The following is an 11159-nucleotide window of genomic DNA, read 5'->3' as shown; positions in this document are numbered from 1 at the left end:
GGCCCAATGCACGTCCTCAGCTACCAATCGAAGGTCCTCGCCTACTCGCAGCGTAAGGCAGCGGGCGTTGAGCGAATATGTTGTCCTGCTACCCGTCTCTGCCTCCACCTTTTGGGGGAAAAAACTGCAGAAAAAAAAGAAGTTCCACAGACAAGCTTCCCCGGCTGAGCCCGGGTCTTTGGGCCGATCTCGACGGCTGGCTGGCCCGTGGGTTTCTGTTTGGTTGCAGAGTGTAGACCGCCAGTATTAGTATGTAGTATGTCTGCAGAAATTCGCGCTTGCTGGCACCGCATGAGAGCGGCTTAATGTGGGCGGTGCCAGAAGTGAGGCCGAAATCATGATGGATGTTGATAATGAAGAAGATCAATTGACAATTGACAACGATAAAGACTGAATTGCATTCAATTGGAATATACAATGGAACGCATCAATGGCATCAATTGCTGCTCTTCATCAACTCATACCTATCATTCAGTCCCCCAGCTAGGTGTCCAATATCCCCCGTCCTTTTCCCACCTTCAGAGCCTCAACGCCTATTTCGGGGCTTCTAGCGCCCTCCGGCGGGGCTTGCGGTCCCTGTCCCTGGCACCCTGGCTGCTGTGGCGGGGCCTTTCAGCGAGGTGAAGGCGCCCGAAAGTGACGACACAGGGATTCAGGTTGATGGATGCCTTGTGGATGGATACAGGTAGTGATCAATGGCTGGACGATGGCGTTGGGATGGAGAGATTTTCGTTGAGCAGATCTTTGCCAAACGCTGCAATGGCCAAGGGTTGAGATAGAGAATTTTGTAATTTCTATTCTTTTGCTCTCTTTCCACTCATTATATGAGCAATTGACCCTTTTCTCTTGTTCTTACAGGCGCCGTTATCGCTGTCGTCCATCTGCCCCTCCCTTGATTATTGATATCAAATTGCCCCTCTAGATTTTCGTCTTCAGCCTCTTCTCCTACATCTTCCAATCTTGCACCTCCCCATCCTCCCGTCTCTCCTCGTCAACGCCCTCCCCAACCGTCACAATGGGCTCCGTTGCAACAAACACGCCGGCCATGGCCACAAACCCCAAGTTCATCTTCTTCACCGACTTCGACGGCACCGTCACCACCGCCGACTCCAACGACTACATGACGGACAACCTGGGCTACGGCCCCGAGAAGCGCAAGCAGGGCAACGCCGACACGCTCCACGGCCGCGTCCACTTCCGCGACTCGTTCCGCGACATGCTCGACAGCGTCACCACGCCCCTGGACAAGTGCGTCGAGATCCTGCTGGCCAACATCAAGCTCGACCCGGGCTTCAGGGACTTTTACAACTGGGCCCAGGACAACAACGTGCCCATTGTGATCCTCAGCGGCGGCATGGAGCCTGTTATCCGGGCGCTGCTGGACAAGCTGCTGGGCACGGGCTGGAATATCCAGATTGTGAGCAACTTTGTCAGGGCACGGGAGGGAAAGAGCCTCAACGACGAGGGCGGCTGGGAGATTGTCTTTCGCGATGACAGGTAAGCATCTCTTGGCGGTTACACATCACCTGCGAAAAGCTGCGAGCAAAGGGATTGTACTGACAACAGACGCAGTATTCACGGTCACGACAAGTCCATCGAGATTCGCAAATACTCGAGCCTCCCCAACCGACCTACCATGTTCTACGCCGGTGACGGAGTCTCTGATCTGTCTGCCGCCAAGGAGACCGACCTGCTCTTTGCAAAGGCCGGAAAGGGTGCGTCATCGTTCCAATATGGCGACCTGACCCTGTGTGCTAACTCTTGCGAAACAGACTTGGTGACTTGGTGCGAACTCGAAAAGGTGCCCTTTGTCACCTTCAACGACTGGACGAGCATCTCGCAGACGGTCAAGGATATTGTTGCCGGCAAAATTACCGTTCAGGAGGCGGCCAAGGGCCGCATCTAATCCGGAGCCGCGCCGACTTTGACGAATCTTCTTGAATCTCTTTTATGACGACTGTTCCATTTTGTTTACAAGGAATTGGGTGTGATAGATTTTGGGTAGGGCCCTCGGATACCCCAATAGAGGCATATATATCTCTTCAGACACGTCAAGAAGGGGGGGAGCAGCTTGGATTCCTTATAGAAGAAGGATAGATATGAACGAACCACATAGAACTCCCAAGAGTAAGTTAATACATCGTCTCCATTTCTCCTTTTAAGTCTGCGCCCTTTGATATCATAAAGGACCTCCCGTCACCGCACTTTTACTGCTTCTCCTTCGTCTCCTCCGGGATGCCATACCAGCACAGCAGCATCACCACAAACAGCGCAATGACAATCGGATGCAACACCCACGTCCCGACGGCCTGCGCCAGCAACCCCGTGACGAACGGCGCCACGGCACCGCCCAGGCTGCCAAAGGCGCTGATGGCCCCGATGCCGCTGAGCGTGTCCCGGTGCGAGAGGCCGCGCATGAAGACGGCCGCGGAGCACGGGTAGATGGGCCCCAGCAGCAGGCCGACAATGGCCACAGCGACGGCGTCGCCGACGACGTTGGGCACGAACCAGACGAGGATCTGAAAGGCCAGCGCGCCCGCGACGAGGCCGTAGATGAAGGCCTTTTCGCCGATGCGCTGGGCGGGCGCGGACAGGAAGAAGCGGCCGAGGGTGATGCCGGCCCAGAAGCCGGCGGAGACGTAGCCGACGGACGAAGGGTTGCCGCCGCGCGAGTTGATGAGGAAGGAGATGACCCAGCCGGAGATGGAGACCTCGGCGCCCTGGTAGGCGAAGATGAAGGTCGAGCCGAGCAGCACGATGCGCAGCTTGACGGCGGCCAGCATGCCCAGCACCGCCGAGCTGTCGGGCGCCGCCTCCCTCTCGCGGGCGGCGGGGCTCTGCTCCCGCTCGAAGCGCCAAAAGGCCCACGCCGAGAGGCCCATGGTGAGGAAGCTGATGCCCATGGTCAGGATGTAGTAGTGGTTCCACGAGGCGTGCGCGACGGTGACGAGCGCCGTGGCGATGAGCGGGCCCGACGTGCCGCCCACGCCGTAGCTCCCGTGCAGCAGGCCCAGCATGACGGTGCTGTTCTGCAGGCTGCCGCAGAAGATGTTGCCCATGGCGACGTTGATGGCGATGCCGAGGCCGACGAAGAAGAAGGCGGCGACGACGACGCCGAACGGCGCGGCGGCCACGAGCGGGATGTAGGCGCACCCCATGAGCATCTGGCCGATGGCCAGGAGCCGCGCGCGGCCCAGCTTTGCGCGGAGCGTGTCGAGGAGGACGGCGGCGAAGACGAAGCCGAGGGCCTGGCCGACGAAGATGAGGGAGACGACGGCATAGCCGATGTTGTAGTGCCTGTTTTTTTTTACAAATGCCTTGTCAGTTTGCTTGTAGATTTCTTTATAGGGTTTAAACTGGTATGTGTAAGTGCGAGGGTTGGCTGGACAAAAGAAGGACCTTACTTCTCCATGTAAGGAATCAGAGCACCGGCAGAGCTGTCACTGAGCGCATTTCCAAAGTTGGCCAGACACACGGACAGCAGCCGGAACCTGTTCATGTACGGCTCCCACGCGCTGGGCACCACCTCGACGGCGTCGACATCGGGCACGGGGCTCGCCGGGCGGCTCCTCTCCAGGTCGGTGTCTTCTGTGCGAGGAGCAGCGACTACATCAGAGGCGAAGCTGTCGACGCGAGACGCTGTAGGTCGCGCATTGTTGGAGATGTCTTCTTGGAATGGGCCGCCTCCGGAGTAGGTGGTGCGTTGGTATGTCTTTTCGGGAGCTGTGAGTGGTCTGGTTGCTTCATCGGGGGATGGTCTGGATTGGATCTCGACGAGGTTGCGCAGAAGGATTGCGTCCATGGTGGGTGCTGTACTTTTGGATCAGATATCAATGAACGGTAGCAGTTGTTGATATTCAAGGTTGAGCTCTATCACGGCCTGCTCGATGAAGCTGGGCAAAAGCTCATCAAAGGTTCGCGAGGGCACTTATACGTGGATTGATTTTATATACGAGATCTTCCACGTCCGATACGAAGAAGCAATCCCGCAACGGCCCAATTTTTCCACGGTCTCGTGGCCCGATAAGGTCAAAACTAGTGGAATGCCCAGTTCAGGCTAACTGAGCAATTCATTTACTCAATCAATCAACCCAGGGTGGCTCACGGTATGTAGTAATTGTAAAGTAAGGGTAGTATATTGAGCTGGGTGCGGGTCGGAACGATATCGGCTGCCGGCAGAGGGAGCCCCCCTGTAAGACGCATGTAAGGTGTGCTGGAGTATCTACTGTACCTTGTCCTTCACACGGAGCCGTTTGTTACATATAGTACGTAGATAGTTGGCTCGGTTCGGTCATGGACCGATGCTGGGGGGTTTCCTCTGCCGGGATTCCACCGCGGGATTCGAGTTGCGAAACGGAGGGGGCTTGGGGATTGTCATGGTGTACGTGATATTGACGAGATTGGCGGTTCGTTTCTGCAAGCCATCTGGCCGAGTACCACCACGAACGATATCGGTGAGTCAAACGGTCTGGTGAACGCCAAAATGCCTAATGGATAGATTAATAATGCATTGATTCAAGTATTTCGTAAACCGATAACCCCACCAAGCCTCCCATTGGGGCGTCTAACAATTCGCTTTTGCAATACATCCATGCCTTCTATATCATCGTGATAGCTTATGGATAGGTACCTTACTTCTAGTTTGGTCCCTGAAGCGGTTTCGCCGAATGGGGCAACACCGTGCCGGAGAGCGGGACGGGCGGAGGGGTTTTATTTTCCTATTCGAGAAATCCCCGTCCTATCGATAAAGCTGCCCCTCCATCACGGCCCCAGTTTATTTTCCAATCAACAACAATGAAATTTTGTCTCTTTTTTCTTGGGATCAGATAGTATCACCGAATCGACCCCAAAGACTCGCAGCCATGGGTAAGCCGAAGCGAAATGTCCTTGCCGCCACACAAGAGGCCCTCACGCCTCCCGATGCCCTCGAGCCGACGCAGGCCATTGTGCGCGTCCTGAAGCCCGAGGGCAACAACCTCTACACCTGCGAGATGCCCAGCAAGAAGCACGTCGTCCTCGAGCTCGCCCAGCGCCTGCGCAACACCGTCTGGATCAAGCGCGGCGGCTACGTCCTGGCCGAGGGATATCCCGTCGGCACGCAGGACAGCAGGGCCTTTGGCGAGATTATCAAGGTCGTGCGCGACGAGAAGCTCTGGCGGAAGCAGCCGTACTGGTATGATTTGCGTCTTTTTCCCCCTTATTTTTTCTCTCTATACTCTAAACGTGTATTAAACTATTATGATGACTCCAGGCCAAAGGAATTCGAAAAGACGGTCGAGGAACTCAGCGACGAGGAGAGCGACTCCAATGTGGGAAAGCTGCCGCCTACCGACGATGAGGAGGAAGAAGAAGAAGAAGACGAAGAATGAAGAATGAAGAAGGTGGTTTTTGCCTGTATAAGCCAGCCATCCGGCATACTGCCCTTAGTGCTGCTTCGGCTTCGATGTTTCACGTGGCTGCGGATTTGAACCTGCAAACGCCATGGCCACCGTCACGGCCAGCACGCTCACCACGACGCTCGAGCTAAGAGGCGTGCTGGGGAAGACGTTCCAGGCCCATTCTTGCGCCGCCCAGAGGGGGGCCACCACCAAAAGATTGGGGCAGGCCGTCCACAGGAGATAGGGGGTCGCCCACGCCAGATATGCATAGAACTGGTAGTGCAGAGACCGGGCAAACAGCAGTCCCACCACGTTGGCCGACAAGATGGTGGACATGACATAGCCGGGCGTGACGACGCGGTTGGAGATGGCGCGCTCTTCCTGCTCGGTAAAGGGCGATCTGAATCGGATGACATAGGGGATCATCCCGAGTACGGTCCGTTCCCTAATCTTCAGCCACCGGCCGAGGATAAAGGCGAGGAGGAAGATGGCGTGAAATGCCAGTAGCGTGATAGAGAAGCCCCGGCTGAGGAACAGATCCTCGCCCAGCATGCGCCAATTGACTGTCCATTCAAACTTGAACTGCCTCGAGAGCTCGAATGCACGGCCGAGGTAGCCGCGCCAATTTGTCGTGATGAAGGGTATGGCGAGGAGGAGCTGGACCTGCACCATGAGCCAGAGCAGCCGCAGGGCGCCCTTGAAGCCGCGGCCGAGGTAGAGGACGATGACCACGGCGGGGAGAACCAGTAGCAGCGACATTTTGACGCCCAGGCCGATGCTGTATGCGAGAGCTCCGATGGTCCACTCTCGCCTCTGGAAGAAGAAGATGCAGAGCCAGAGGAAGAAGGCGGCGAAGCAGTCGTTGAAGCATCTCAGGACGAAGACGCTGTGAAGTCTTTTGGAGAGGATGAGAAGCGGGAAGATGTACGGCGGGACCTGTCCATGGGGGGGTGTTTGATGGCCGGTTTCAGTGACTTGTTGCTCTTAAACGTGAACACCCTCGGCTCAGCTCACCTTGGCCTTGGAGTAGCATGTCATGACGACCGCCAGAGTAGCCATGTAGAGCACGGCAAAGAGCTGCTGCGCCAGCAGGATGTCGGTGCCCTTGTTCGTCAGGTAGTAGAGCCCTGTGTAGATGTACACATGGGCCGCGGGATACACCAGGGGCCCTGTGCCGCCCTCCATCTTGGGGTAGTCTCGCTCTCCGTGGACGAACTGGGTGACTTGCTCCATGTAGGCGACCCAGTCGATTTCCGTATCTAGAGATTGATCAGCCTCAGCTTCATACACGAGTTCTGTGTCTTTCATTCGTAGAGATGTCTTCTTTTGACGACTTGATGTGTTTCCCCCCCTTTTCTCCGATGTTCAGAGTGACAATTCTTGGGGTTGCAAAGGAATGGGTCATTCATGGGTGAGACTGACAAGGCACTTTCCAGATAATCAGCCCGCACAGCACCGCATCCGCAAGCCAGAGCCCAAAGATGACATATCTGGACAGCGCATGGCGGCCGTTGGCAATGTCCACGGCAGTTTTGATGAGTGACGCCATGAGAGAGGCAACTCAGGTGAGTGGTGAGAGACTGAAATCTGCTCACTCTCTTTCTGTTCTCCTTTCCTCTTTAATGCCAGCCGACTTGTGCAGGGTTCCGTTGGCAAAACATGAGGCTTGGCCGAGTTGAGCTTGTCTGAAGAGGATTTGCGTATCGGCTTCGCTGTCGCTCGCTTCGTCGATGAAGATGCGCGTGAAATTGGCCCGTCGGTTTAGCTGTTTTGGTTTCGTTATGTGCAACGTGGAGCCTAGAAGTGTGGATATTGCTGGTGGTGAAGATACCCCTTTAAATGCATAGACCCGCTTATGTACACTAGGTACTCAACGACACCCAACTTGAGGGAGGTGGAATGATGAGCAGCATGAGTGAAGAATGGGTTCAATACTATCGAGCTTGAAGGCCAAAGAGGTATTCAAGAACGATGGAGTTCTTTATAGAAGGAGAACAGAGCGACTGCCTAGGAAGAAACCTCCAACGGCCAGGTGATATGAACCACGCATCTTCTCAATCGAGTCAGATAGCTTGCCGATGAGAAAAGATGCAGATACTCCCTCCCACGTCTTGGTTGCCAAAGTGTTTTGACTGAAACACAATGTATGAGTGTGGAGAGATTTGAGTAGTGAGCCACGACTTTCGTCAAAGCACGTTGCTTCTCAACAGTGGCTTTCTGCTTGGAAACGGGACGGCAACCGGCAATGAATTATACATGCTCCTCTATCAATCTGACTGTACAGGGCCATCTTGGAGAAACAAAGGTCGAAAAGTGTCCGTATCAGAATCGAGTCAAAGGCGAGCAGTCAAAACATCAAAAACATCCGCTCATCCCCTCACAATCCCCTCCACCAACTCGACAACCCTCTCCGCACACCCATACGACCCCTGATACCCCCATCCCGCATGCCCATAATTATGCACAACAACCACCGTCTCCCCATCATCCCCCTTCATCTCCTCCGCCTCAATCCTCACCCCGTCCCTCCGATACGGCCTCAGCCCAACACCATGCCGAATCACGCTCAGCCCCTCGATCCCCTTCCCGCCCGTCAACCCAGGCGCAACATCCACGGCCCTCTTCATGATGCGCACGGCAACGTTTGGATCAGGCACAGACTCCCAGTTACCCACGTCGTACGTCCCTCCCAGGATCGTCCCTCCGCCCGCCGCGCGGGTCATGATGTATGTGATTTCCGTGGCGCCATCGTCGGTCCCAGACGTGGCTATCATGGGATGGTACTCGTTCCGTACAACGACAACCTGTCCTCGCGCAGGCATCATCGTCTCGTCCTTGACACCACCGAGTTTCAGCGACCCCAGCGCCGTGGCATTCACAATGATCTTTGCTGGCTGACCGGTGTGGCTCAGGGCCTTGGCATCGCGAATGTCGGTCAGCACGGCTCTTTTGAAGACGACGCCGTTCTTGAGACACTGGCCCACGAGCCAGGGGAGATAGATGGCCGTGTTGATGCACAGGCTCGTGAATTCACAACCGGAATCGTGGCCGGGGATGACTTCGTTGGGACCCAGTTCGCGGTAGTCCGGGAGGACGGATTGGTACCATGGGTTCGCGGAGAAGAGAGGATCTGCTACATGAACGCCTGGAGCCGATTCGTCCTTCTTTCGTCGAAACACGCGTGCTTCTGTAAAAAGATTGTCGAGTTAGTCTATCGCTTTTGGAGCAGTGGGAGGAAAGGGGGGGCAAGAGATGTTTACTTTGGAAATGGATGCCTGCTTCGGGGACGTCTTCCGTCAGGCGCTTCAGCTCCGGCCAAGTACGGCGCTCCCATCTGCTCTTCTCTTCCGTGGCCATCCTAAGGGGAAAAAAGCATTAGTAGCTGTATCAATTGATGTAGTTATGAAGATGGGACTGGGTGAAAGAAGGCCCAAGGCAACTCACGGCAGGACATTTGCTCCGGCCCAAGGCGAGGCATATTCAATGTCATAGTCACCAGGCATGTGCTTCGCGACCACGGTAATCACATTGTCCTTGTTTTTCGAAAGGAGAAGCGCTGAAGTGAGACCGCTCACGCCGGCTCTTTTGATGCCTCTGTTAGTGATGTCTGCAGTCAATCGTTGATTCTGTGATCGCTAGATATGTCTCACCCTGCAACGACAATCACATTGGCCATTGTGCAATATGAAACGTCCAAAGGGAGATTTGGTCAATATCTTGTTCGAAAGAGGACTCGCAGGAATATACAAGATTTTCCTTCGTTTATAAGTTGTCCGTGTGAAAGAGATGTGATGAAGCCTGTCGGGCTGCGGTTGCGGAGTCGGCGTGACTCCATCATTCAGATCTCCCCGCATCCAGTCAAACCATGGTCCAGCTTATTAGTCACTTGAACGCTTTAAGCACGACTATTTCAACGTCAAGAAACGGTTGAGAAACTGTCACCGAGTGTCACCATTTTCAGTTGACCATCGTCCTGGAGAGCTGATGCACTTGTCAAAGAATAAGGAGACGCTCCGCAGGACCGAATACTGTGCCGCGCGGCAGTTGTCTTGCAGTCTAACGGGGCTCCGACAGTAACAACTACCCTCTACTCCCACTTCAGCCGAGCTGAACTCAAATAAGAGAGAATCTATACCATCGGCCTCGATAAGCCAACATGGAGGCGCAACTGCCATTACATGCAGTTGTTTCTCAAGATTTTCGTTCCAGCTGTTTGAGAGCTAAAGCATCATGCCAGGATCAACTCATCGGGTCTTACTCGGAAGCTCCCTCTATACATCCGATGCGATGCTAGAACAAATGGAGAGCCGGGACATCATCCGGAGACTTAGTGAGTGGCCTACCAACCTCAGAAGCCATCCATGTTCTCTTGACTCATGAATGGTGGTGTAATGCTTTGCCAGATAGCTCAATGCTTCGTGAAATAATGTTCTCTCCAAAGGAATCCATCATATATTGATACCTCACCTAGTGATCATACAGGCAATTCTCCGTTCTTGCATTGATGCCGGTGCCACAGCGAGGCTTTTCAAATCCAATCTCACCTGGGCAACTTCTAATTTCAGAGAACCGCCCTTGGTCCGACGTGAGCTCGTGGAAGCGCGGATACGGAAAGCGAGGGAGCAAACTGTAACCCTCCAGTAGCCTTGCCGGGCACTGATCCCTCACCCTGGGCCAATCGAAGGAGCTGCATTGAGATAGAGGGGGGTAACACAGGACCCCTTCAAGAAATCAGGTCGTTTCACAAGGCAAGCATCTACCCACCAAAGAGCTGTAGAGTCAAGTGCGTCTACGAAGCACGGCATTGCGTCCAGGCAATTGGTGTGGCACCGACGTAGCTTAACATACATTCTCTGCAAGAGCCGTCTTCTCTCGAATCAAAGTCGTCATGGGGCGAAACGACTCGCAAAAAGTCAGGAAGAGGGACAAGCCTGGGTGACGAGATAGCAGTACCTCCTCACCCCTTCTCCTAATCAGTAATGCAGACGGTTCCCTTGTCCGGCTGCTGGTTGTATGTGGTGTCGTCGAGGACCATGCTGCTGTTGACACTAGCAACTCTGTCCCTAATGGAATGTCCCATCCCGTCCACGTGGTCGTCCATCATCCGTCCGGAGGGCTGCGAGACAGCAATTCTTCTTCTTCTCGCTGCAACCCGGGCAGGGAACATGCAGGTAGGATGCTCCTCGCCTGGCAGTCCCGCATTGTTTGCTCTTCACTACCCATTTGTGCCCAGGACAACCCCCCCAAAGAGGCGAGGGGCATTCTATCACCGCAGCCCGTACGACGAGCTTGGACCTGTCGTGTGCTGCGCCGAGAGCAGAGACCGACGACACGGGGCCCTATCGGGACGAGGATAGTGAGGGACTTGGGCACGACTCTTGTGTGATTGTGGGCGGCCAGAGGGCGCCATGTACCACTGCTGCCACGTCCGGTCCTGTTGGCAAATCCCTTGGGGCTAGGCAAATCTCCCGCCTGGCTGTTTACTGGTTGCACGACGTTGAGATGACGGGGCCCGTTGCATTTCACAAGTGACACTGGCCACGTCCCCGAACTGCCGCACTGGTAGCATCTCGTACTGTGAAAGCTCGGCCCGGCGGTTCAAGGATTGGCGGAGAGTATCTTGGTTAGGTTGCTTGCAGCATGATGCTTATCTAAAGCGGGCACGTACGTATGTGCTCATCGTACGGCTGCCATCTCGGTTGCCATCGTGCTGGCGAGGCTTGAAACGCCTGGAGTCCTCCTCCAAGTCCTCATAGTCGACGCTCCGCGTGAGGAAGACGG

General features: G+C 55.1%; 5 protein-coding genes across 5 annotated transcripts; 2 read left to right on the top strand and 3 right to left on the bottom strand.

Annotated features, from left to right (window-relative positions):
* Positions 1-1011: 1011 nt before the first annotated feature.
* On the top strand, positions 1012-1906 carry TRIREDRAFT_75169 (uncharacterized protein; the record flags this gene model as incomplete). Its single annotated transcript, XM_006962774.1, has 3 exons — positions 1012-1497; positions 1573-1715; positions 1773-1906. The coding sequence occupies exons 1-3, from the start codon at positions 1016-1018 to the stop codon at positions 1904-1906; spliced, it is 759 nt and encodes a 252-aa protein (XP_006962836.1). The 5' UTR covers positions 1012-1015.
* A 301-nt stretch (positions 1907-2207) lies between these two features.
* On the bottom strand, positions 2208-4039 carry TRIREDRAFT_75165 (uncharacterized protein; the record flags this gene model as incomplete). Its single annotated transcript, XM_006962556.1, has 2 exons — positions 3405-4039; positions 2208-3297 (listed from the first exon to the last, which is right to left on the bottom strand). Exons 1-2 carry the CDS (start codon positions 3800-3802, stop codon positions 2208-2210), a joined length of 1488 nt encoding a protein of 495 aa, XP_006962618.1. The 5' UTR covers positions 3803-4039.
* Positions 4040-4862: 823 nt separating this feature from the next.
* TRIREDRAFT_124333 (uncharacterized protein) lies at positions 4863-5369 on the top strand (the record flags this gene model as incomplete). The annotated part of the gene is made up of 2 exons (XM_006962773.1): positions 4863-5173; positions 5252-5369. 2 exons carry the CDS (start codon positions 4863-4865, stop codon positions 5367-5369), a joined length of 429 nt encoding a protein of 142 aa, XP_006962835.1.
* A 54-nt stretch (positions 5370-5423) lies between these two features.
* Positions 5424-6927, bottom strand: TRIREDRAFT_104121 (glycosyltransferase family 58; the record flags this gene model as incomplete). Its single annotated transcript, XM_006962555.1, has 3 exons — positions 5424-6314; positions 6393-6637; positions 6801-6927. The coding sequence occupies 3 exons, from the start codon at positions 6925-6927 to the stop codon at positions 5424-5426; spliced, it is 1263 nt and encodes a 420-aa protein (XP_006962617.1).
* An 820-nt stretch (positions 6928-7747) lies between these two features.
* On the bottom strand, positions 7748-9054 carry TRIREDRAFT_2521 (FAD-dependent oxidoreductase-like protein; the record flags this gene model as incomplete). Its single annotated transcript, XM_006962416.1, has 4 exons — positions 7748-8565; positions 8639-8736; positions 8823-8960; positions 9029-9054. 4 exons carry the CDS (start codon positions 9052-9054, stop codon positions 7748-7750), a joined length of 1080 nt encoding a protein of 359 aa, XP_006962478.1.
* Positions 9055-11159: the final 2105 nt, after the last annotated feature.

This window comes from Trichoderma reesei, assembly GCF_000167675.1.
Source record: "Trichoderma reesei QM6a unplaced genomic scaffold TRIREscaffold_3, whole genome shotgun sequence".
Lineage (NCBI taxonomy): Eukaryota > Fungi > Ascomycota > Sordariomycetes > Hypocreales > Hypocreaceae > Trichoderma > Trichoderma reesei.
Note: the sequence above shows the minus strand (reverse complement) of the source record. Positions and strands in the feature narration are given on the sequence as shown.